The sequence below is a fragment of the Sus scrofa genome, chromosome 4, assembly GCF_000003025.6.
Source record: "Sus scrofa isolate TJ Tabasco breed Duroc chromosome 4, Sscrofa11.1, whole genome shotgun sequence".
Taxonomy (NCBI): domain Eukaryota; kingdom Metazoa; phylum Chordata; class Mammalia; order Artiodactyla; family Suidae; genus Sus; species Sus scrofa.
Window position 1 is genome coordinate 74,089,511 of NC_010446.5, and position 27,194 is coordinate 74,116,704.

Here is a 27,194-nt window from a genome sequence, read left to right on the forward strand (position 1 = left end):
ATGGATTGTGGCCATCTTGTTGCAGACTATGATGGTCATTTGAAAGCATAAAAGAGTACTTTAGCATTTCTGCACAATCTTATTTGCTGAAATAAGTAAATCCTGAACAAAGGTATATGTTATGGAAATATTTGTTCATACCTAAAGGACCAGAAAGACATCCTCTGGGCCTTTTGTGTAATACCACCTATCTGTGGATTATTTGTTTTCTGGGTTAGTCACAGTGCATTCCTAATCTTGAGCCAACTTTCTATTTCACCATATTCCACTCTTAAATTGCCTTCTACCCCCACCTCCTCAACCCCATCTCTTTGGCCCCTGCTGAGGAGACACCAACTGTCTTAAATTCTAGCCTCATTACAACAGCTTTAGGCTGTAAGCCTGCCAAAACAAACAAGCAGGGGGAAAAACAAAAAAACAAACAAACAAAAAAAAAAACTTCATTTGAAAATGAAAATACCGCCTAAAATATTTTATGCTTTGGAATATCTCAAACACGTGTCCTTTCTGTTATAAATATTGAAGAGTTAACTCTGGTGTTGGTTATTAAAGCTACATTTCCTTTTATAGATTTCTCAGGGAGGCCATCTCAGAGCTGAAGCTGTGTCATCTTAAATCCAAATGTGGCTGTTACTTGGCTCAGTGTGGCATGGGCTCTGGACTTCATTCCATTCACCCACGAAAAATGCTTTCTCTTTTATCCACAAATACCCATTCCCCTTCCAACAGCTCTAATTATATATGAGTTTTTCTTAGGGAAAATATATATGACATGTATGATGCAGAGAAGTAAGGAGAGCGCAAAATACAAGTGTGTATAGAATTTCAGTGCACCCTTGGTCTCATGCCACTTTATGTTCTACTTCTAATGTATGATGTTGTGAGAAGACTTAGTATTTATTATTTAACCTTAAAATTTCTAGCTCATCTCTACTATCATACTGTGGATCTCACACTTTCTAATGTTTCTAACTCCTTTGAAACTATTTATATTTTCTGCTGATACCATCATACCTCTCTGTATACTTATAGAATTCAGAGCATGTATATAAAACTATAGCAAAAAATAAGGTGTGAGGTATTAGATATATCCCCAAATTGGGTTAGTCACTTGGTCTTATTCAGATTAATATGCCCAAAGTGTAAGGGGGCATATAAATTCTTCTTATTTCATCCAAGGTGAATTTCTTCTGCAGCATTTTTCTCTTTGACCAGGGTGTGCAGCAGCTTCATGTGGGATCTCAGTTCCCAGACCAGGGATCACACCTGGGCTGCAGCAATGAAAGCACCAAGTCCTAACCGCTAGACCACCAGGGAGCTCCCACTTCTTGAGCATTTTAAATAGAAGAGTTATTCAGAACATTTTACATGTAAGAAATCAAGACAGGAGTTCCCTTCGTGGTGTAGCAGAAATGAATCCAACTGGAATCCATGAGGATGTGGGTTTGATCCCTTGGCCTCATTCAGTGGGTCAGGGATCTGGTGTTGCCATGAGCTGTGGTATAGAATCCAGATGAGGCTTGGATTCCTCATTGCTGTGGCTGTGGCGTAGGCCTACAGCTTCAGCTCTGATTCGACTCCCAGCCTGGGAACCTCCACATGCCATGGGTGCAGCCCTAAAAAGCAAAAAAAGAAAAGAAAAAAATACATAAAGTCTCAATCTCCACACAAAGCACTCGGGTTGATGTTATACAGACTGCCAGAAGGCTATAACTCTGACTCAGCCTTACTTTCAAAACAAGTGTCCTCAGATTTGCTCCTAGCTGCAACTTTTCTTACCATTCATTCTTGGAGTTGCAGCCCTCAGTATACGGCAATTTGTGTAAATGCTGTGAATTGCCATTTCTACATTTAAAAAAACCAAGCACTTTCTTTACAGCTTACTCTGATGTTTTCTTCTCTTTGGCAGTAGAAATTTTGCTGGAGCTGTTGAATGTCTATTTATGTACAGCTATCTATTGTATGTATACAAATTGAAGAAAAGTTATTTAAATACCCTCCCCAAGTTAGAAAAATGGCCTGCTAATGTGCGTGAACAGGATATTTGCTGTATAACTTTGCAGGCACGTGCAGAAAATTTAGCAGCCAATTGCACAGAAAAACATATGTAAAATTTTTTTCTTTTCCATTTAAAATTATCACAAGGAAAATAATAGCCATTCATATTTGCACATATTTTCTGTTATAATTTTTTAGTATGTTCTGAAAGATCTAATGGTGCAATCATAAAATGCTGCATGATAATAACAGTTACAATTCCAGGTAACCCCATGGTGCCAGCCAAGCTCCATCTTTCCCATTCACTCATTCATGTGTTCATCTGGTGAACTTCCCTGGGCACATGGTCTGGGCCAAGCACCAGGCCAGGCTCAGAGGGCTTGGTGGAGAACTGGCAGGCTTAAGGAGTTTCTCTTCAATCTGGGGAGACTACTAGTGAAAACAGAAAGTAATAAATGACCAAGATATTTGTGAAGCGAAGCCTTCTGGGAAATAAAGGAAGGCCCCCGATAGGGTGGTTGCCAAGTCTCTTCGAAGAGGTGACATTGGAGCTGAGGGGAAGGAAGATAGGGACTCCCAGGACAGAGCGAGCCTGGCACAGAGCCGGCAAGGCAGTGGAGCAGGTGCAGACTGAGGGGACAAAGATCCCTCCTTGGACTGAGAGCAGGTCAGTGTGGCTGGAGCTGAGCCTACAGAGGATTTGTGGTCTGAGATGAATCTGGGAAGGTGGGCAAGTCATGAAGGCCTTGCAGGATGTGAAAGGAGCCAGGTTTTATTCTCTGCGCAAAGAGACAGACATCACTGACCTGAATGGGTTTCAGTAGGGATGGCTCGGTCAGGTTTAGACTTTTAAAAGATAGTGTTATGTGAGTGACAGCCCTCAGCCCCCACCCCCGTGTCCCTCCAAGCAGGCTTGACTGTCAACATTTCCTTTAAGAGGAAAAGCACAACTCAGGTAACCAGTGCCCGAGCCCGGCATTGACCTCCACCTCCCACAGTCCTTGTGCTGGGCCGCTCTGCCTTGACAGTATCCTTGACCTGCCTCCTCCAAACACCACAAGTCAGGGGGAACCATGGCCATTCTCTCTTCTCAGGTCCCTTAAAGTATGGATGATTTACAATATCATGTTACTTCCAGGTGTGCAGCCAAGTGAATCGGTTATCCATAAATATTTTCAGATTCTTTTCCCTGGTAGCTTATCACAATATATACACCACATATATACCACATCTTCTTAAAGGTTGGCATTTGGGTTGTTTCCATGTCTTTGTTTTTGTACATTGTGTACATAGTGCTGCCTTAAACATTGGAGCACATGTGTCTTTTTGAATTAGAGTTTTCATCTTTTCCAGCTATGTGCCCAGGGGTAGGATTTCTGGATCACATATGGTGGTTCTATTTGAAGAACTTCCATGCTGTTTCCCATAGTGGCTACACCCATTTACATTCCTACCAACAGTGTAGAGGGTTCCCGTTTTTCCATACCCTCTCCAGCATTTATTACTTGTAGGTGTTTTCATGATATGGCCATTCTGACTGGTGTGAGGTGATACATCATAGTGGTTTTGATTTGCATTTCTCTAATAATTAGCACTGCTGATCCATCTTTTTGGCTCTCTGATTGTCTTCTTTGGAGAAATGTCTCTTTAGGTCTTCTGCCATTTTTTAATTGGGTTGTTTGGTTTTTGATATTGAGCCATGTGAGATGCTTGTGTATTTTGGATATTAACCCCTTGTTGGCTGCATTGTTCAAAAATATTTTCTCCCAGAGTTCCCATCATGGCTCAATGGTTAATGAACCCGACTAGTGTCCATGAGGATGCAGGTTCAATCTCCGGCCTTGCTTAGTGGGTTAAGGATGCAGTGTTGCCGTGAGCTGTGGTGTAGGTCACAGACAAGGCTTGGATCCTGTGTTGCTATGACTGTGGCATTGGCCAGCAGCTGCAGCTCCAATTTGACCCCCAGCCTGGGAACCTCCATATGCCATGGATATGGCCCTAAAGAGACAGAAAAACAAATGCTTTCTCCCATTTCGCGAGTTGTCTTTTTGTTTTGTTGATTGTTTCTGAAGGTCACTTTTGTCAATGAAATACTATATTAGCCAAAGCATTGTGTCCATTTTCCTAAGTACTTTTTGATTTACTCCTCCAGAGCTACATATTTGGGTACCAACTTTCTATGTGGTGTATTCATTTCATCCAGTAAGGCCCTCTCCCTAGGCCAGAAGCTCTTCCCCTCACTAATTTATGTCCAAGTCAAATCTATTATTTCTTGCTGCTTCCACACCAGGCCATGCCAGGGCTGAGCCATACCTGCTCCACGTCGGGCCCAGGGCTCGGTGCTGAGAGCCCAGAGATGAACCCACAGACCAAAGTAGTTCATGCGCCTTGAGAAGTTTGAAACTATACTCTAAAATTAACTGCTTATGACTGCTCTGAAATTACCTGCTTCTTACAGAACATAATCAAAATATAGAAACAGTGAACATTGGTTCCACGTATGAGACTGAGTCATAGGATTAACAATGTTCTCTCCTTTCAGTTATTACATCTTAGCTTAAATAAACTCTGTGCCATCTAATCCAGCGTATTAATTACTGTGACTTCAGGCCTGAATAAAATTGAAACCAACCCAGAATAAAAAAAACTCAGTCGTAGTAAATATTGTACCCAGTGGCAATACCAACACTTGCCCCAGCTAGACACTGCATTTTTTCAGTAACAGCACAAATACAAATGGCACCGTACTATCCAGTAGTTTCTGTGTGTTGCACGCTGTGCTCGGCACTTTACGTCTATTCCTAGTCATCATCACAACCACCCTGAAAAGTAAGGTTTGGCCCCATTCTCTAGCCAGTCCAGACAGAGAGACTGAATGACTCGGAGCATCTGAGAGGCTCGTCTCGGCAGAGGGAGGAAGACTCCTTGCTCTCTTGTTCCAAAGCTCTCAGGCTTTTCTCTACCCTGATTGTCAGTATTTAGATCTTTAGAGCTACAATCTCTTGTTATCCTCAGTAAAATTCTGTGCCTTCTTACATGTTTGAGAGCCAAGAGTACAGCTGTTCTGGCTTGAGGGAGGCCAGGAGTGGGGGGCGGGAGGCGCCCGCCCCCAAGAGGCTGACCCGAGACCCTCAGTGGATGCTAGGGCCTACAGAGCATTTGGAAAGCTGTGCGGGTGCGTCACCTGGTCACGTGGAGCCAGTGACAAACCCGTCTGGCACAGCCCTCTCTGCCACAGAAACCCATGCACATAGGAGGCAAGAAAGGGAGCACTGGGGCTGCAGACACAGCCTGGGATAGACCTGGGATCACTGACCTATCTTGTTTTAGGCTCCACGATTGAAAGAGGGAATTGGAGAGATTTCAGAGGAAAGAGCCATAGAAGCAGCTGCAAGGGGAGGGCAGGAGAGAGTACTGCAGAGGAGGTGGAGTTGACATGACCAAGCGAGGAGACAGGTGGGCGCCGGGCACAGGGCAGTCACTCCCTGCGCTCCATGTTCTCTGAATCCAGAACCAAGAGCAGAAACACCCAGGCACCCCAGGGGAAGGTCATCTAAACAGGGGGCATTACCAAACTTGGTTATTTAGGCAAACCATTTCTTTTCATTGAGAAATGTAAAAGCAGGAAGCAAAGGTTTATAAACAGGGTTTGGAGAAGATCTTGAAGGTGTCCTCCACAGCTGCGCCTCCACAGCACCAAGGGGAAAGTTAAAGCACCCCTAGTGCACCCCCAGTGTCACACCAAGAGAGCAGAGCAGAGGCATCCCCTGTACCTGGCACGGGTGGGTCTGGGTTCAGGTTTCTCCCTTCCTAACTGCTTGATTTTGTGCACACTATTCAGCTATTTAAAGTCTCGATTTATTATGTGTTATACAGAGAAGATAATAGGCCCTACGTCATTGGGTTTCCACAAGAATAAAATAGGAAAATCTGTAGAAACTCCATGATTCAGGATCTTGAACACAGGAAAGCACTTAATAAACATCAGCAAGTATCATTATTATCAATTTTATTTTTAAAGTGTTAATAGGGGTGCAAAGAGCTAGACAGTTTTATGTATGGTTCAAGATTTAGCTGGATCATATTTTCAAAGTCTGCAAGCCTGCTTTAATGTAAAGGAATTTTGAAAGTGTCATTAAAATCAGAAAAATTTGCTTCATAGATATATTCTTTTATAAAGATAAGAAATTATCCAGACGTTTTTAAAAATCACCTACATGTGTTCCTTAAATGAAGCAGTCTTCATGAGCCTCTAGTCAAAGAAAACTAAGAATAGTCTGAGGACCAGAATCTCTGCCATTGTGAGGCCTACAGAATCTTGATGGGAGCAGTTTTACACACTATTTAAGGTTATTTGGGCTTGGGCTGTTAACTAAAGCTTAAGGAAATACAGTTTTTCCATAGACTCAGGAATTCCTGGACTTGAGACGAAATTATTATGTTGAAAACAATGTATAACTTTAAAGCAGTTGGAACTAGTTTCATTTTACCACATAGACCAGAATTTATATTCCCCAAATGAGTGTTGCTTTCAGAGAACCTTGGAGGCTGCAGAGTTATTTTATTACTGCTCCCAGAGTTCAGAAGATTTTTAAAACTCCTCTTTTAGAACCTCACTCAGCAAAAGTTTATGTGTCAAGTTAGCAAATTGTTACATTGTTTTCACACCTCATTCTTTACCCCAAACATCACCCAGATACAACCCACAGACTTGGCTTCAAGTGACTATTAGCTGTTTCCAAAAATCAGATTCACCGCCTAAAGACAAAGAGTTGTCTGAGGATGCATAAAACGGTGCCCCACAGGCGCGGACGCGGACAAGAAGCCCGTGGGAAGCGCCCAGGTCGGTCAAGTAAAAGCATCATCCAAGTAAGCGTTCAGCTCCTCCAAAGTGCCAGCCTGGAAAGAGACAGCATTTGGACGACTATGTTCTGGTGTGTTGAGTAAAAGTAGTCAGATGCATGACTTTAAGGTCACACATCGAATATGAGATTTTGTCTCTACCTTGAGCTGGGATGCCAAAATGTATAGAGAACAAAGTTTCTTTAATGTACAGTATAGGACAATATCAAGCAAATTGTGAAAGCTCTCTGTTGCTGTAACAGTTTGTAAAAAAAAAAAAAATACAATTCTCGGTTTAATTAAAAGATAGTGAATTTGAAACAAAAGAAATTACTTTTTTCAGAATGAAAGTACCTTATAAAATTCACGCCATGGAGAGCTATTGAGACAAATACTGAGTCTGAAATTGAGAATAGGATGGGTCATTTTTATGACTGTTAACATAAAGTTTGCAGCTCTGTAAGCCCAGATCATGATTTAAAGATAATAAAATCTCATGCTTCAGGGTGAAAGCTAATCACCTGCAAGGACCACGAAGAATTTTCCTTCCAGAAGTAACAATGCACACTTGAGTAGGTGCATAAATTTTGTTTAATTTCCAGTGTATCAAGTATTGGTCAGTGTTGGAAATAAGAATCAAATTAGATGGACTATTAATCCTATTTGGTTCAGCAACTCTTATATTGTTGCTTCTACTGTTATGTCTTATGTTTATACTTTGCTATTTTAAGTAGCGATTGCTTTGTCAGTCTTTCATTTTTATAGCACTTATCATCCCAGAAAGGGAGAATTTATACACTAGGCAGGGTTATCTTCATTATACAAAGTAAATGGCATTGAAACTGTCTCAGACAATCAACAGCTTGCTTATTAATAAGAAGTAACTTTGTGTTTATAGATTCATATCCTTTGTAGAAGATGACTGAAAAGACCCAGAAGTTCTCTGTTGCTACACACACACACACACACACACACACACACACACCACTTTGCTTGTAGAAAACATCTTTTAGAATCAGTGGTTCCAGAAGAAAACGGGAAATAGAACTCAACTCATAATAAACCAAGAGCAGGTACACCTTCATCCCATGAAAATGTCACATTCGAGGGTTGATTTTTCAATTGTGTATACTTTTTTTTTTTGCTAGGATCACATTTGTCAGGTGACCAACACAAAACACACCACTAAAGAAAAGCAGTTAATGTGTTTGAAATTGGAAACAAATTTAAATTCTTTAATCTTTATGAGAAAGTAATTCTAGTTTCTGAATGGAAGATATAGAGATCTTCATATGCAATATAATTATTTGCAAAATAGAAGCCTTGCTTTCACAGTTTAATTGGGGGAAAAAATGACAGTGACAGTATATTAAACTTGTGATTTCTTCATATTCCATTTAATCAGATTATGAATTCATGACACTTCGCTATGGAAAATGAACTTGTTCTGCCTATGTTCCAAAACAATAAAATAGCTTTTTAATTAATAGGTGGTCTGTTGTATGTCTGATTAAGAACTAATCAGAAGTGAAGCTCAGAGTTCTCCTGTGGTACATTGAGTTAAGGATCTGACTGAAGTGGCTCAGGTCGCTGTGGAGGCACAGGTTCAATCCCCAGCCCAGCCCAGTGGATTAAGGATCCAGAATTGCCACAACAGTAGTATAGGTTTTAGCTGTGGCTTAGATTTGATCCTTGACCTGGGAACTTCCATATGTACAGCTGTAAAAGGAAAAAAAAAAAAGAAAACGAAGCTAGAAGCAGGGTTTTTCCCTTCTCTAAATGAGTGGATCTTAAAAAAAAAAAAATCCTCAATTTTATTACATTTGTAGTTGTACAATGATCATCACAATCCAATTTTACAGCATTTCCATCCCAAGCCCCCATACCATCCCTCCACTCCCCAACCTGTCTCCTTTGTTTTGTTTTCTTTATTTTTAAAAGATTTTTATTTTTAATTTATTTTTAAATAATTTTCATTTTTTAAATGATTTATTTTTTCCATTTCCATTTCTGCTCCCAAGGCATGTGGAGATTCCCAGGTTAGGGGTCGAATGGAGCTACAGCTACTGGCCCTGCCCCACTGCCACAGCAATGCAGGATCTGAGCCACATCTGCAACCTAAACCACAGCTCATGGCAACACTGGATCCTTAACCCACTGAGTGAGGCCAGGGATTGAACCCAGAACCTCATGGTTCCCAGTCAGATTCGTTCCCGCTGCACCACAATGGGAACTCCGTCCTGTCAGTTTTCTACTGTACAGCAAAGTGACCCAATTATACACACACACACACACACACACACACATTCTTTTTCTCAGATTGTTCTCCATCATGCTCCATCGTAAGTGACTCAATATAGTTCCCAGTGCTATACAGTAGTATCTCATTGCTTATCCATTCCAAAGGCAATAGTCTGCATCTACTAACCCCAGACTCCCAGTCCATCTCACTCCCGCCCCCTCCCCCTTAGCAATGACATGTCTGTTCTCCAAGTCCATGAGTTTCTTTTCTGTGGAAAGATTCATTTGTGCCATGTATTAGATTATATCACGTGGTGTTTGTCTTTCTCTTTCTGACTTACTTCGCTTAGTATGAGAGTCTCTAGTTCCATCCATGTTGCTGCAAATGGCATTATTTTGTTCTTTTTGTGGCTGAGTAGTATTCCATTGTGTGTCTATACCACATTTTAACCCATTTATCTGTCGATGGACATTTAGGCTGTTTCCAAGATGTATCTCGTCATATTCAACAATTTCAAAAGTATTGAGAAAACATGTGTCTTCCCCCAATTCTTTCTCCCTATGTTAAATATTATGTTTAAGTGTTGTCTAAATCCTTAGTTTTGGAAATCCATTTAATATGACTTTGTCTATAGTCCTTCCAGTGATTGAAAGCTACTACTGTTTCAAAATAGCTTTAGAAGTTTCCATCATGGCTCAGTGGAAACAAATCTGACTAGTATCCATGAGGATGCCGGTTCGATCCCTGGCCTCGATCAGTGGGTTAAGGATCCAGGGTTGCTGTGGTGTAGGTTGCAGACATGGCTCAGATCCTGCATTGCTGTGGCTGCGGTATAGGCTGGCAACTACAGCTCCAATTAGACCCCTAGCCTGGGAACCTCCATGTGCTCCAGGTGTGGCCCTAAAAAGACCAAAAAAAAAAAAAAATGGCTTTAGTAGTACTGATCTCTACATGCTTTAGAATGGAGAAGACAAATGACAAGCAAATGGCTGGATACTAAGATGTTTTGTGTTTAATTACCATGAGGAAGGAGTCTTCTCAGGGTTAGCAATAAAGTGTCTCAAGTAGGTTGCTATCTATTCTGTGTGTCTGTCTGTTTGTAAATCTGTCTCTGCATCTGCTATCTACCTGTATGGTGGACCACATGTTACTATATTGTACAAGGAGAATTTGGTTCGTGGTTTATTTTGAATTGCTTTAATTGGTCTATGCCTTAGCTCTTCCAGGTTAAGCTAGAAGTTACCAACTTCCTAATTCCTTCAGGAAGTGGTGTCGGTATCCTTGGCCTAGAATACGAAATTCCCTCTGCAGATAGTATTCCAATAAACATGAAACACAAAGGATAAATGTAATTTAAATATGCAGTTTGGGGCAATACAAATTAATTTATTTGAGGCAAGAACTATGACAATTGAAATTGAAACGTGTGTTCTATTTGTCACTTTATGCATGTGTAATTTATTCTTCTTCTGAGCCAGTGTTTTCTGCAGACGACTATGCCAGTGGAATAACTCGATGAGGAAAGACTTCTGTGACATTTCCTTGGAGATTCGCAGTGTACATTAGCATACTGAAGGCTCTGACAAGTCCCACAAGATAGGCACCCTCTTCACTTGATATGGCTCAGAGCTCTTCCCACACATATTTTATCATGGAAACCTGGTTTTTTGGTTTTTGGAATAATTTTAGAGGCCTATCACTTCAGTACATGTTATTCTGAGGTAAACTAGTCACTGTTTACACAGCCTGAGTTAACACATTTGACCTTTTCCTTGAATTGTTCACCACTCCACAAATCAACAATGAGAATTTTTATTTTTTTAACCCAGCTTTATGCTGCTTTATTTTTTTAATTACTCAATGAATTTTATCACTTTATTTTATTACTCAATGAATTTATAGTTGTACAACAATCATCACAACCAAATTTTATAGCATTTCCACCCCAAACCCTCAGTGCATCCACCCACCCCCCAGCCTTCTCCTTTAGAAACCATAAGTTTTTCAAGTGTGTGAGTCAGTGTCTCTTCTGCAAAGAAGTTCATTATGTCCTTTTTTTAGATTCCATGTCTAAGTGATAGAATTGATGTTGGTGTCTCAACAATGAGAATTTTTAAATGGAAGCAAAAAGGAAAACTGACTTCAGTTTTTTTTTGTTTTTTTTTTTTTTTTTTTTTTATGTCTTTTTGCTATTTCTTGAGCCGCTCCCGCGGCATATGGAGGTTCCCAGGCTAGGGGTCCAATCGGAGCTGTAGCCACCAGCCTACGCCAGAGCCACAGCAACGAGGGATCCGAGCCGCGTCTGCAACCTACGCCACAGCTCACAGCAACGCCGGATCGTTAAGCCACTGAGCAAGGGCAGGGACCAAACCCACAACCTCATGGTTCCTAGTCGGATTTGTTAACCACTGCGCCACGACGGAAACGCCCCAGTTTTTTTTAATAGAAAGCATCTTTTAGGCACAACATTTAATAATAAAGCTTCTTTGGTCTAAAGCCTTCCCTTGAAAATTTTTGTAAACAATTTTGGATGTTTTTCATGTTAATGCAGAAGATGGAGGTCTCAGTGTCTCTTCCTATTTCAGAAAAGTTACATCAACAGGGGCACAGAGAAAAATATTAAAAGGAGAGGATTCTTTGGAGAACCTTGAATTCTTTGGGGTTCACCTTACTATCTTCTCTGCATGGAGGAATCAGAGTCTCACAGGACCTCCATGGTGTGGCTATTTTTACAGATGTCACTTGTGTCCTTTCTATTGAGAGGTTTTGTGAGGCCACAAGCCCCTCCATCCCAGCCTGGCCGCCACAGGCAGCACCCTCCTCACTGTGGCTTCTATTCAGTGCTCCTACATTGTTGGGAGGAAATGGGTTGCCTTGCTGGCAATGCCACAGGCTGGCTTGTGAAATGAAGTTCCCAGGTGGGGTTTCAGGTGGTAATAAACGGTACTGCACAGAGACCGAGCAGGAGAGCCCAGGAAGGCCGTGCAGAGCTGGGTCACAGGAAGCTCATGTTGACTTATTCACAGAAGGAGCGTGGCATCAAGGCACAGGCTGAGGGCTCATAGAATCCTCAAGGCCTTCTTTTGAACCAAGTGACTTTCCTCTCCAGAAAGACATTGTAGCATTTGCTCTCTCCAGCTGGTTTCACTTTTCATCATTTGTTTACCAGCCTCTTCCTCTCAGCAAAAGTCTGGGGCAGGTTCATGCCCAAGAAGAAATGCCTCAGGGTTCATTCTTGACACTTTCCAGCTTCCACTGAAATGTCTAGTTTTTAAGTCAATTTAAAGATTATTCAGAAATGGCCATATGAAGGTGTGAAAAAAGTTAGGGCAAAATTATATTAATTTATGGTGGAGTCTAAAATTTCTAAGAGGGGGTTATTTTTATCCAGTTCATTATTGAGGACAATTCATCACCAACTTCTTTTTAAAATATCGAAATGAGTTCTATCATTACTTTGAGGATCTATTAATGTGGTTTTACATAACTTCAGAAAGGTATTTCCGAACTCTTTTCATCCTTATCCAGTTCCATCAACCAGCTTTGTTTTCTTTGTGCAAACATCTATGCCAAGGCTCTATGAGAATATAAAAAGGAAAATTAAAGAACTAAACATACAATCGATAGAAGAACTCCAGAACTGAGTTGCTGTCACCGTGAACCACACCAGTAATTCCTCTTAGGGCATGTGGATGGCATCCACCCCACCCTGCATCCTTTGATCTTTCTTTGGATGATAAGAAAGGTCATCAAATTAGAGCTCAGCACTTAAAACAAAGAAAAAAAATTCTCATCATGCATTGTTTTCAATTTCATGAAAGAGGTAGAATAAGCTCAGGCTTTGAGTCGCATGGCAAATGATGATGGGGGAGTTCTTGAGAGTCAGGAAGGGTGACTGGTGTGGCTTCACAAGTGAACTCACAGAGCATCTTGCTAAGGGGAAGCAACGCACGTGTGTCCATCACTTAACCTTGCTCTTGTTTGTTCTCCGCAGAGCTACAGCGAGCCTGTCGACGTGAAGACATCTCAGCCTCCGCAGCTGATCAATTCCAAGCCACCATCAGTGTTCCCTGGGCCCAGCCAGGCCCACTCAGCTCTGTACCTAAGCTCTCACTATCACCAACAACCAGGAATGAACCCCCACCTAACCGCCATGCACCCCAGTCTCCCCAGGAGCATAGCCCCCAAGGCCAATAACCAAATGCCAGTGACTGTCTCTATAGCAAACATGGCCGTGTCCCCTCCTCCCCCGCTCCAGATCAGCCCGCCTCTGCACCAGCATCTCAGCGTGCAGCAGCACCAGCCACTCAGCATGCAGCAGCCCCTCGGGAGCCAGCTGCCCATGCAGGTCCAGCCCGCCTTACACTCCCCCACAGTGCAGCAGGTACGTGCCACACTGATGCCCCTTCAGAACTGCTAGGGGGGTCTGTCCATCCAGCAGGGGTGGGGGGTCTGTGTTTGCCATCCTTCCATTTAAGTGGAGAGAGGACTGAAGCTGTTCAACAAATAAATATGTGCTTTCTGGAAGCATCCTTCACAGGTGGTGAGTTGGGCAGCCCCGGCTGATCATAATAGCTTCTGCTTTTCATAACCCCCACTGTCTTTCCCCTGGTACCTATTTTGCTTCAAAAACTTTCACTCTTCTTGGTTTCTGCTTCTGGTTAAAGTGCATTTGTTATTTTGAGTTGCCACAGCTACTGAAGATCTCTTTGGGGTTGAGAATTCTACGTTTTTTGAAAAATATTGTTCGGAAATGAGAAAGGCTTGATTTATATGCCTGTTGAGCCTAAGAAATACTGCAAAATGAAAAAAAAAAAATCAGGCCCACTGCCTCTGATCAGAAATATCAAATTTAGTGCAACCTTTAGAGTCCTAAAAAATGAAAATTTTAATCAATCTTATTTAAAAATGGATATCTGGCTTCTACATAGATTAGGAAACACAGGAAGCTTGGAAGCTTCCCTCTTTGCCCCCCCAACCATGATGTGTAATCTTAGCTTAACTTTTCTTTGAAATCAAGTTTTCCTTTTGGATTTTGGTGTTATTTTAAAATCTGAGAGTAAGAAGTAAATGCTATAAAGGAGGCTGAACATAAAACATTTTAAAAATTCTAAAAACTTGTTTTAAAAAATAGATCAAGGTATCAACCTAATCTATCACTTTATAATTCAGTTACTCTGCTGTTCCTAGAGCTAAAATTCAATATGCAAACATAGCCTTCCTATAGGAGTGATATCAAGCCCCCTGAAATTCAAGTGTATAGTTGGCCATGGTGGACTGGAGGGGAGGCAGAAATAGGAATCAAATATCCGTAGTCCCAAATTCATTGTTATTATTATAATTATATACAGGATTGCCAAGAGGTGACAGTAACAAATCTTAATACACTACCTTACCTCATCTTTAATTTCAGAACATTTACAGTGCAGGTCCTGATGTTGCCTTCATTTCACAGGTGAGGAGACACAAGCTCGGCAGAGTTAAGTGCCTCTAAGGTCCTAGCTGGAATTCCAGCCTAGCTTTTTCAGAAATCAGAGCCTGAATTTTTTTTTTTTTTTTTTTTTTTTTTTTTTTTTGGCTGCATGCAGAAGTTCAGCAGTGTCAGAGCTGGATCCTTAACTACTAGGCCACCAGGGAACTCCTCAGAACCTCTATTCTTAAACACTTGGCCTGCTGCCCCTCACGCTTAAACGTTCTTGTAGATTCCTATCAGTTTCTCCTAAGAATTGGGAGGGTCTTTAAATCCTAGTTAGTCCTGAGATTAAGTGGTTGTGGAGAGCAGAGGACTCCTCTCTTTACTGAAATCTTCTTTGGTCCCTAAGCCAAGGATGTTGATAAAGCTCAGACGACTTACTCAGCTGTTCAGCAGGCTAGCTGTCGACTCACTGGGGAGGAAGGTGGAAAGCTTGCCTTGTCTGCAGTGGTGTTTGTGACCAGCAGGTGATATGCATATTATAGGATTCTTAGTGATGCCTTTCATCAGACATCTTTCATCAGGACACTCTTGGGTGTCCTGGCGCTTTAATGATCCAGTAGAGTTTGAGTAAAGAATATGTAGTTTGAGAGACTCGCCCTTCAGTTGTGTGGGTTGACTCCTGCCCGAGGGTGGCGGCTAGCTCAGGGCCTGGGTTTTGCTCACAGAGCTGTAGTGAGGGGCTCCTTCTTCTTGGAGACAAGTGTGCAGAAGACCTGTCCCCTCACCTGGTTGAGGGCCCAAGCTCTGTGGAGAGGACAGCTTTTCCTCATCCATCTGCTCAGAGTCAGTCCAGTTTCCTGTGTGCTCACACTCAGATGAGCTGGCTCTGACCCTGCACGGTTTTCAGACATTTCACAATGACCTAAGGCCACATGTGGAAACTCAGGAGACTTGTCCTTCCATGGAGAATCTTAACCGAATAGGAAAAAATAGAACAGATTACATTGGACGAGTTATTCATCAATCTTGAAGTCAGCTCTATTAGTGTATCTCAGAAAATGTTCTTATTGAAACTGTAGGCCCTGATTTCAGTTACATTAATAATAGAAGACAAAATGGCATGATCCTGAAGTGGAGAGTAAATACAGCTGCAGAGACTACAGTGACGGAAGTCCTCTTAATGAGGCCTTGACCATGGTCGGTAGTCAGTGAAATAACTGTGGAAGGGACGAATGAACAAATAAGCCAAGAAGAATTAAGTACAGGTTTAAATATGAGGAGAAATTACAGGCTAGTCTGTAGAATCTCAAATTCTTAGAAGTTTGAAATTTTTTCATTTATTTAAAAAAGATTAATTGAACCCCTAGCATGTGCCAGGCACTGTCCAGGCTCTGGAAATTGACTGAGTTCTGCACCCCTGGAGCTCACATCAGAGTTAGGGGGTAGCAGGTGGAAATATATTAAACAGACAAGTTATTAGGATCCTGTGAGGGAAGTGAGTGAAACAGGGGGACACACTGCAGGATGTGTAGGGGAAGAGCAGGTCTTTCACTGAGATGGGTAAAGAAGGCCTCTGTGGAGAGCAGAAGGCTGAAGAGAGGAGGCAGCCTTTAGGAGTCAGAAGGTGAGAAGGGGCGGGGAGTTATACCAGCAGAGAGCAGTAGCCAGGAAAAGGGACCAGCAGGAGGACCAAACCGGGGAGGAGCGTGGCTTGTCCAGGACATGGAAAGGAGGCCAGTGGGGAGCATGGTGAGTTCGGGAGTGATGGGCAGTGAGGTCAGATTTGTGGGTAGGCCCCTGGAGTAGGATCCTCCAGGTGAAGGGGACGGGAAGCCCCAAGGAGTTGATAATCCTAAAATCAGAATTGGAGAGTCTATTCCCCCTCCATGTCCCTCAGTTTGTTACAGTCACAGCAGTCGGTGGGGCCAGTGTTCATGTCATCGAAATGGGTCTAGCCCGTGGTTGTAGAGCTGTTGGATAAAATTGCACCTGTCTGATCCATCTTCTTTATGCTGAAAATATAGCTTCCTGGGTACGGAGGCCACGTTCCCATTTTCAAACACACACACACACACAAAGGAAAAAAGAAAGAGAAAGTTAAGTGGTACTGTATTTTTAAAATAATGTTTCATATTTCAGTATTACTTCAGTATTACTATTTTATTATCCTTTTGAAAATGAATATATCCTGCAAAAAATAATTGTGTAGTCCACCAGGAGAAATTGTTTTATTTTTTTCCAGAATAATATTTTTATACGCTAAACCCATGGGCCTGGGCAGAGGGGTTGGTCCAGTTTTCTTCCTTTTTTTTCTGTTCACTATTTTTTCGAATGAGGTCAAGAGAAAAAAAATCATTAATATCTGTCAACTTCCTTTATAACATTAAGAAAAAAATCTTTGTATGATATCACACAGACAGATTTTCAATTTCCTTGTGTAATAAACAGCTGCTTTAGGATTTGGGTGTAATTTAAAGGTTTAAAAAAAATCACATTGAGATTGATGAATAAATCAGTTGTGAAGACAAAAACATTGATGCCTGTTGAAAATACCTCTCCAGACAGGCAGGAAATGAAATTAGTTCCCAGTAAAGTGTGAATATGAGGATCACTGTTTGGTTGTGCTGCAGGCTTTTTTAGGACTTGCTGTCGTAGCACAACAAAACTACTAGGGCTACAGAAATCTAATTAAAGAGCAAATGTCCCTTCTGACATCAAATTAATCTTTATCATGTTTCCTATTTTTATTTCAAGCTGGCACCAGAAAATGAAATTTAAAATTCCAGGCATGCTACAAAACAGTTGGTGATTTTTCTCTTGAGCATTAAAATGCAAAATATTCAGTCTGTTTAATTAGACTGCTACGCAAACTTTTTTCAAAAATTTTTATCATCGCTGTTGTTTTATATTTACATCAATAATAAAAATGTCCTTAGTTCTGGGATTGACGTCAGCATCTCTTAATCTTCGGAAGAACGTTTCATTTCCCTAAATCGAAAGCAAGTAAGATAATGTTCTTCAGGCTTTGCTTGTTTTTTTCTTGGTGTGTGGTTGTTTTAATGTTAGTGATCTTAAATTTAGGCCCTGAAGTTAGCTGAATTTTAAGTCTTTAAATTTTGTAAATAACACATAATTTTGGTTTTATAAACTGAATTTACCCATTTAATCTTAAATTGATCACTTAAAAGTTAATGTCTCCTGATATTTTCTCCCCCGAGCTTAAGGGATCATGTTCATTGGATTAAAAAAAAAAAAAAAAAAGTTATTTCTGTTGTTTGATTACTTGGGGTTGAGTGGAAGCATATTGATTTGTTTTTATTTATTTTTTGCTGTCTCATATGTTTCCATACCTTCAACCAATGCAAGTTATTTTCAACTACTCTATTTTTGAGACTTCTTTACTTTAGCGTACATTTTGTCAACTGTGCAAAAATCCAGTATGGAGAACTTTTACAAGATAAGAAAGCCTCAGCGTTCAGACACTTTTACTCCCCGAGCCTTTCCAAGAGTAATATCAAATAGTTAGTAGTAAATTGTATTTTTTGGAAAACATGATTTATTGAGCAACTACTGCTGAGACTGTCTAGTAAGCAAGGCAAATGCTCACCATCGCGGGGCAGCCCTGGTGATGGGGCTGAAGTAAAAGTCAGCCCAAGGCTCCCCTCCATCACACAGCATCACAGGAGATACTAGGGAAAGAGGTCGAGACACTCCATGGGACATGGGACCCTGATGACATGAGTACAGTTCACTGAAGCAAATGAAATTCCTTGCATGAGAGGTTGAGGGTGGGCAGGAGGAGAGAACATCCGCCTGAAAGGACAGGAGAACCGAACATCTGGTTATATTCCCCTCGCTGGTCCCTCCCTATTCTGGAGAACATTTATGGCTTGAGCTGCAGGTGGTGTCTGCGCAAACAAACTTAACCTCCCACACACCAGTTGCTAGCTCAGGAGACATTCTATTCCTTCTAATCTGTGTGAGGTCAGATAACCAAGCTGGCTGAATACTTTTCTTTTTTAAAATTAATTTATTTAATTTTTGTGGCTTCACCCACGGTACATGGCAGTTCCCGGACCAAGGACAGAATCCGAGCCTCAACTGTGACCTACACCACAGCTGTGGCAATGCCAGATCCTTAACCCACTGTGCCACTGCGGAAACTCCTAAATACTCCATTTTTCATTGATTTACTTCCAGACATTCAATGTTTTGTCTTTTATGCACAACTTTGGTGGGCGTTTGGGCGGGCATTGGCTTGAAGTCTTTATCATTTGAATGGAAAATAAGTTAATATCTTAAACCCAGTACTGAGCATTGAGGGCGTTTGATAGTAGATGTCTTTGAGTCTTTACCCAAGGTACCCTTCAGTGAATAAAAGTCTAAGGAAATCTCCTTAGTTAAAAATCAATCTTCTGATCATTCTCCTGAATTTTTTTAAAAAGGTAAAACCTCAGCAATATTATGCCTTCAAAAGAAGCTCCCTACGGGTAGAGAATGATTCCATTTTTTAAATCCCTTGATTTTTTTTGGTGGTTAAAAACCATGTATGAAATCTGCTACAGAAGGGGACAACCAGGAGATTAATTAAGTTGCTTTTTGGTCATTTTCAGCAGAGCTTGCTTATGCTGCTCTTGAATTCACCAGATAGGCTAAAAATAAATCTTAGCGTACAATGCTTTTTGTTTACCAGATACAGCTATATATTTCAGGGATTCTATCCTCGAATGTTTAATACCTCTGCAAGGATTAAAAGTCAACACTTCACCATACCAGTATATTAAAGAATCTTCCTGAAGTCTAATTATTATTTGTCAGTTAATAGAGTTTTCAATTAAAAAATATTTACTCTGTCTTAGACTTTTCCTTCTCTGTGTTTTCCAGTGGCAAGTTGTTTTGAATCTCCTTCCCTGTATTAGTCCAACAACTGTTAAAAAGCTTTAGTTGAGATTTTTAGCTGAGAAAAAAGTACAAATAAAAGAAGAAGCAGATGGTCCCTTTGTGACTGAATGAAGAAAAAGGGTTTTGAGAACAATATGTGAATAGGTGTAGTCTAATAAAACACTCAGCCACCTGCTGCCTGAATCCTTCAAAAAAGATTCTGTTGCATATTCTGGGGATTAACTATTAATACATCCTTAGGTTTAATAGAAAACATAAACTTTGAGGGGTTTAGGGCCTTTCCCCTTTGTTTTGATTGAGTTAGCTTTTCTAAATTTTAAATTGTTTCTCAATTCAATTTATCTGCTCAAGAGTATAATTCAAGGTTTCTAACACATGATTAAATGAAGGAAAGGTAAGAAGAATGGGGTGCAGGCACTTCTTTTACTTCTGTTTTAAGTTGTCTGGGTCCCGGGGAAAGCTTGCCCTTGCAGGGGCACAGGCAGTAGTGTTTGCAAACAATGGATTAATATTTAGGTGTTTTTCTCCTGAAAAAGATACTTTGATTCTTATTTGTGGACTTGCTTTCCCTTTCAGGGATTTAATCTTCAACCTGACTACCAGACCATAATCAATCCTACATCTACAGCTGCACAAGTGGTCACCCAGGCCATGGAGTATGTGCGTTCTGGGTGCAGAAATCCTCCTGCCCAGCCAGTGGACTGGAGTAACGACTACTGCAGTAGTGGGTAAGCGGCTGGCTGTCGCCACCTGGTGGCAGACACCTCTCATAGCATGCATGTCGCGGTCTGCTCCAGGGTGGATAGAAAGATCCCTCGTTTCTTCCTTCTTTACAAAAGATAATCTGGAATGGGCCCATGTTTGTGAAAGCAGAGATTTTTAAGCAGCCTTCCAGCCATTCCAAGAATAAACGCCTTTATGTCCTGTTCGCTTTTATTGTGAACTTTCTCAGTGCCCAACTCCATCCCTCTGGCTCAAACAGACAGGTTCATTCCCCCTGGTCACCTGTAGCACAGGCTGTCTGTTAACAAGACACCTTTGTCTGTCTTCTCTTCACACAGGGGCATGCAGAGGGACAAAGCACTGTACCTTACCTGAGAATCTGAACACCTCTTCTTTCCACTGAGGAATTCAGGGAAGTCTTTTCACCGTGGGTTACTTTGTACAGTCAAGGCAGTTCTCCATTTTCTTAGAAAAATGCAAGTTGCTAAGCACTTAGGACCATTTGAGCTTGTGGGTCACCCACTCTGGAAGAAATAGTCATGCTTCTTTATTATTTTTTTAATCCTTTATGGACATTGTTTTTCTTCTTCCCTGAAGGCAATCTGGACCATTCAGATTTTATGTTGGTTTTTTGCTGTGAAGTGCTGCGCTATAGTAACTGCCTTAGCAACTGTAGATGTCTCGGATAAAAGTCCTGGATTTTCCATTGGTTTTCATAATGGGTGTTTATATAAAACTACTAAAGACTTTTTAAATGGCTTGATGTAGCAGTCATAGCAAGTTTGTAAATAGCATCTATGTCACACTCTCCTAGAGTATAAAATGTGAATGTTTTTGTAGCTAAATTGTGATTTGAAACTGGCTCATTCCAGTTTATTGATTTCACAATAGGGGTTAAATTGGCAAACATTCATATTTTTACTTCATTTTTAAAACAACTGACTAATAGTTCTATATTTTCAAAATATTTGGAAAAAAAAAGTATTCCCAAATGATTTTAATTTAAAAACAAATTGGCTTTGTCTCATTGATCAGACAAAAAGAAACTAGTATGAAGGGAAGCGCAAACACGTTTATTTTGTACTGCAGAAAAATTGCTTTTTTGTATCACTTTTTGTGTAATGGTTAGTAATTGTCATTTAAGTCCTTTTATGTATAAAACTGCCAAATGCTTACCTGGTATTTTATTAGATGCAGAAACAGATTGGAAACAGCTAAATTATAACCTTTACATACAGCTCTGTATTATGGTTTCTTCATACTGTGTCTGTATTTAATCTTTTTTTATGGAATCTGTTGCGCCTATTTATGAAATAATAAATATAGGTGTTTGTAAGTAAATTTGTTAGTATTTGAAAGAGATTTCTTTGATGTTTTAATTTTTGCTGGCAAAAAAAAAAATTCACGCTTGGTGTGAATACTTTAATATTTAGTTTTTACAGTGACTAAAGCCAAACCTACTTTTCATTTTAGCAGCAAATTAAAGTCAGCAACCCTTATTTCTACAACTTAACGCAGACGAAAACCTGTGATATTTAAGAACTTTCTTTCTTCGTACAATAGAGCAGAGAATTGCCCTAAAAGTTGCACAGGCTCCAAGACTAAACAGATGGGTGCTCCATCGGAAAGAAAAAGGCGGCTTCTTGGTTCTCAGCTGGTTTCAGTCAATTCTGTAAAGTCCCTCCCCCCCAAAGAAAAATTTAAAGTCAAGTCAATCAAAATTCCTCAGGCTGCACGCTTTTCACAAAACGCAGAAAACATTTAGGAATTAATTAAACCAGGGGTGGGAGGAAGAGAAGGGGAAGTGAACTGTCAAGGGTGTTTCTGAAATGAAAGGTGAGTAACCAGACAGCAAAGAAGGAGGGGAAGAATCCCCCATTGACAAGCTGTTGATAGAAATCGAGGTTCATGCTGTCCTCTCTGCCTCTACAAACTACTCTCTTTCCAGAATTCCTAGGTCTCCAAGAGAATTCTGATGGTACTAGAGATTTGCTAAAGAACCAAAACATTGATTATCTGGCTGAAGGTAGGCATAGCTTTTACATCAAAAAGAGCAGATCACTTCCTTACAGGGAGTTATATCAGAAAGCTAGCCTGGTTGGAAATCAGAGAATGGCTGATGTCTCTTTCATGGAATGTGTGAAATAAGCTTAGCAATTTAACTAAATACAAATATATGCATTGTATAATCCAGTCAGAATTAAAAAGACAAAAGGTATGCTTGCTTTGGAATGATTTTAGGCATTGTACAACCTTGAATCAGTTAAGCATGTAATAACTAATAAATAATGCAGATCCGATGTGATTATTAAAATGACTGTAGCTGAGAGCTCTAATTTTCCTGTCTTGAAACTGTATAAGAACTCATGTGATTAAGTTCACAGTTTATTGTTTGTCTGTTTAGTATTTTAGAAATATACCAGCACTACTAATTACCTAATGTCTTTTATTTATTATATTATGATAAAGTACCATTTTCACTTGTGTTAAGTCTAAATGGAGAAGGTAATTACTGGGATGAGAACAGCCAGCTTTGACTTTGACAGGTGGGTTGTACAGGAAAGTACAATGTTGTTTACAGTTTTTCTAGAGCAGGTGTGCAACCAGGGTAGGGAGAGTGTTGAAACTTGATACCAAAAACAGTTTAAAAAAAAAATAAATGTAAATAAAAGAAAATACATCGTAAACAAAAATTCTCACCATGTGCAACCGTGTTCTATTTGGATATCCATCCGTCTCTGAAAGACAGACCCAGCGAGATGAGCGATCCCAAATAAATTTCCCGGCAGAAGTGATCTGGCACAGAAGGGGTGAACGGCTACCCCAGCCACTGGCCTTCCTTCCCGGAAAAACTGAGAATGCCCTCTGGCAGGTGTTACTAGAGAAATCCTCCACTTGTAAGGAAGCCAGAATCCAGCCTGGGCCCGCAGCTCGTCGCTTGTAACGCTAAGGAACGGCCACGGTGTAGCAAGTTCCCCGCTGAGTAGCCCTGGGCAGGATTCTGAGCCCTCCGACAAAGGCATTCTGGGAGATTCGGCAACAATACCGAGCATGGAATATCTTTCCCGACACACCAAAATCAAAATTATAACTTATTAGAAAAGAAAAAGGAAAAACCACATGACAGCGGCTAGGAGAAGGTTGAGTTCTCTCTCCAGCATATGCAAGAACGTATCATATTCAAAATCCCAAATTCCCATTCTAATGTGAATGAGTTGACAATAGAAAATCAGTCAAATAATGACTTCGAGTTAATCAAATTGGCGCATATAGCCAAGGATGAAGACTGGTCTCTGTGATGTTTTCCCCTTGTTGCCTTAAAGGGCAGGAACTCCTTCTGAATGAGACATGAGTCCTCCATCAGCGGTCATGGCAGCAAAGAACTGTGTGTCCTGACTCACATTCATTACTAAGACTTTTTTTTAATCTTTTTTTCTGGAGCCACACCCGCGTCACATGGAAGTTCCCAGGCTTAGGGGTTGAATCTGAGCTATGCTGCTGGCCTACACCACAGCCATGGCAACTCTGATCCTTAACCCACGGAGCGAGGTCAGGGCTTGGACCTGCGTCCTCATGGATACCACTGAGCCACAACAGGAATGCCAAGAAATTTTTTAAATGTATAAATTCAGAATTAAAGTAAGCACATCAACAGCCAATTTATCTTTCCTGTGGACTTCTTGCCTTTTGCAAAAGACGTCCCACACGTTTGAAAGGTAATTCAATTGAGCCGTCGGAAATTGCCTATCTAGGACCCTTTTACCTACAAAAATGGCAAGTTTATATGGTTCCACCTAATATGGAACAGTGAGACATTGAGATTTGGGCCAGAGCATCAATGTAATTTCAAATGGAATTAGAAGTTCTTTACAAAGCCCGAAGAGAAAACACTCAAGGAAGTAATCAGCTATGTTTGTTTACAAGGTACCTCACTTCCAATCAGTTCCAGAAAGCTACATTCTGTTAAACAGAGGGTATTTTAAATTACCAAAATCCAGGAAACCCCAATAAACATCCTATTTCTTTGTCATAGAAAAACAAAATGTATGTGGAGGAGTTCCCATAGTGGGACAGCAGAAGCGAATCCAACAAAGAACCACGAGGTTGCGGTTCCATCCCCGGCCTCGCTCAGTGGGTTAAGGATCCAGCATTGCCGTCAGCTGTGGTGTAGGTCGAAGACACAGCTCTGATCTGGCGTGGCTGTGGCTGTGGTGTAGGCCAGCAGCTGGACCCCTAGCCTGGGAACCTCCATATGCTGCAGGTTTGACCTTAAAAAGCAAAAAAAAAAAAAAAGAATTATGTGGAAATTTTTAATAAACAGATTATCTGCTGAAACATGAAAGTTTTTGTTGCACATAGACAGTCTCTTAATGTTTATTTGTTGAGGGGGATTTGATCTGCATTTCCTTATTCCATTCATAACTCCTGTTTTAAGGTAACTATAGACACACAGAGAAATTCTCCTCTTTTGCTGATCATTGAACACTGAAATAATGGCAAGGCAAGAACTCACATCGTAAGTTTAACCCCCAACATTTACTACCCTGAATCACCTATTGGATGAATTTATGTGGGGTCACCCAACAGTACAAATCTGTTTCCGTAAAGCAGAATAATTTCTTTACCTCCAAAGCAACTTGGAATGTCACAGCATATAGTAGGTGCATAATAAATGCATTGATCTGTAGAATATCATATTCATATCAACAGCAATTCTGTGATGCTTTTTTGTTCATTCAAAAGCTCTTTAAACATCAAAGGCAATTAAATATTGCAGACAACCATTGGGAGGTGAAGAAGAATGGAAATGTTTCATGAAGAAACCTAAGATTACAGAAAGACTAAAAGAAAGAATTTCAGAATGAGTTATGCCGGATTCTTTTGGGCTACATAATTGAACAAGAGTTTCTAGTTACAAAAGTAAAAGATGGAACATACACTAGTCACATTGAGCAAATGAGAAGCCAAGGAGAAAAAAGGTGTCAGACAAGTAGGAGTGTTGAGCGCGGAGAGAAATTTCAGGAGCCAAGTTTATAGAAGGCTAAATTAAAACATTGATGAACAGGATGCTGGGTTGTTTTTCTAATTACCAAGTGCCAGTATGACTTGATGAAACAAATAAAAGGCCCTATGTCCCGGGCTCTACTTCAATGACACCAGGATAAAGAGAAATGGGCCTTTTTTAAATGATGCTCAATGGAGGATTTCTAGGTGTATTTGGAGCCGGGTCCCAACGTGGAAGCGCCTTCTCTAACAGACGAGCTTCCAAATCCCTACGTAAGACTATTGCTGGTAGAAAGGGCAGGGGGGGTCGTCTGACCTCAGGGTCTCAAAGGAGGAAGGGGGGGAATGGCCGGAGGGGTGAGCACCTTCCCAACACATGTTCCGAAACACCTGTGTCCACAGAGACGTGAGACTCTGTTTTCTCTTTTCTTACTCAGCCATCATCTTGTCCTTTGTATCCAGAATCAGATTACATTGTAGAAGATAGAAGGTGAAGATGAAGTTCTTGCTCCAGGACCTGGGGACCACCTGGTAGATGACCTGGTAGATGTCAACACTGGTCTGAGTCCTGCCTTATTAGCAGAAGGCACCAGCACGCATCCACAACAGTCGTCATCTCACATTTTATTAACAGCTTGCTAGCAAAGACGTTTGAAAGTGAAATTTCATTCGCACTGACATGAGGCCAGGAAAAAAAAAAAAAAAAAAAAAAAAACAGAGACTAGAAATAAAATGGAAAGACTTATAATTCTACATCAGAAAGAAAGAAAAAAAAATCTTGCTAAAGAGAGACGGAACCAAACTACAGTATTTTAAAGGCTGCAACATCCCTGTTTGACAATTGTGTGTTTACAATGAGCCTAAACATAATTGCTCTGATGGGCTGTCAGGGAAAAGATTAATTTGGCAAAGATTAGTATTGACTTGCTGTTTATTAAGGCTTTTAAACAGCTGTGTCTGGCAGCATTCCTGTAAGTGCCTGTCATATCTGAAAATCAGCCTCACACCCTGGTGCTCGCCAGCTGTTACTAAACAATCTTCTACCACTTTGAATGTCTTTCTCCAGGCCAAAAAGCAAGAGCAAACTATTGCCAAATGAGCCTTTTTCTCCTCCTGTCACTTTTGTGTGTGTGTATGTGTGTGTTTTGTTTTTTTTTTTTTTTTTTTGAGGTGGGGGTGGGGAGCTTCTGAACGCTGAAATGTCACCCGTGGCCGATGGCTTAGCTGATAAGAGGGGCCGGAAGTCGGTCGGTAGGAGGTTCGGGTGCTGGATGGCTGCAGTCCCGCGTTGAGAGCGCTGGCTGTTAGTCACCTCTCACAGACAGAAAACCACAGCATGCAACTGTTGGAAGGCAAAGGTTTTCAGGACAGTTAGAAACCAGCAATCAAAGGCCTCGCACCATCAGATTTCCAAAACCAATGTTTTGTTTCCTCAGATGGGCACATGCCTTATCCGCAGTGAGACCTCGGGGAGCGCCACGGGGGGATGCTGAGCAAGGGCTGGTGCTGGCCGTTCCTCTTCAGCCAGGGAAGCGGGTTCCTCACCAGAACTCTGACGGGGCGCGACGCCACCTGTCAAACGTGCACCTTACATTTCGACTCCGTGGAAACCTGTAGAATTGAACAGATTTAGACGTTTTGAAATCTGTAAAAGAAAGGGCAGACTGAGTTCTGTGCTGGAATAAGACCCAGTAGTTTCAAATCCAAGCACAGTCATAAAGGCAATGGAAAGAAAAACATTCCAATGTAGTTAAACATCAGGCTATAAAGGGCCCACTGTTAGGGTGAGAGTCGCATTCGTCTTTCCAATATGACTGCTTTTACGAAGATTAATTTCAATGTTTTCGAGCTGCAATAAGCTAGAGTAAGTTGGCAGGGCAGATGCAAAAGGACAGTGTCTGTTCTTAACCCTTCCTGTGTGTGTGTGTGTGTGTGTGTTGGGGGTGGGGATGGAACTGGCCTAGAGCTAAGCTTTCAGGATGAGCATTTAAAGCAGGTGTTTGTCAACATTTAACCTCTGACTAATTTCTTTTGAAGTCTTTGCTACTGATACAGTCTGATGCCGGA

At 41.0% G+C, this 27,194-nt stretch overlaps 1 protein-coding gene across 4 annotated transcripts in view; it reads left to right on the forward strand.

Annotated features, from left to right (window-relative positions):
• Window positions 1–25,842, forward strand: part of TOX (thymocyte selection associated high mobility group box) — a 305,173-nt gene extending 279,331 nt beyond the window's left edge. For all 4 annotated transcript variants that reach the window (XM_021089342.1, XM_021089343.1, XM_021089344.1 and 1 more), the window contains 3 exons: window positions 13,077–13,466; window positions 19,977–20,128; window positions 20,462–25,842. In XM_021089342.1, the coding sequence (XP_020945001.1) occupies window positions 13,077–13,466; window positions 19,977–20,128; window positions 20,462–20,498 (579 nt within the window). In that variant the 3' untranslated portion in view covers window positions 20,499–25,842. The remainder of the gene's footprint in view (window positions 1–13,076; window positions 13,467–19,976; window positions 20,129–20,461) is intronic.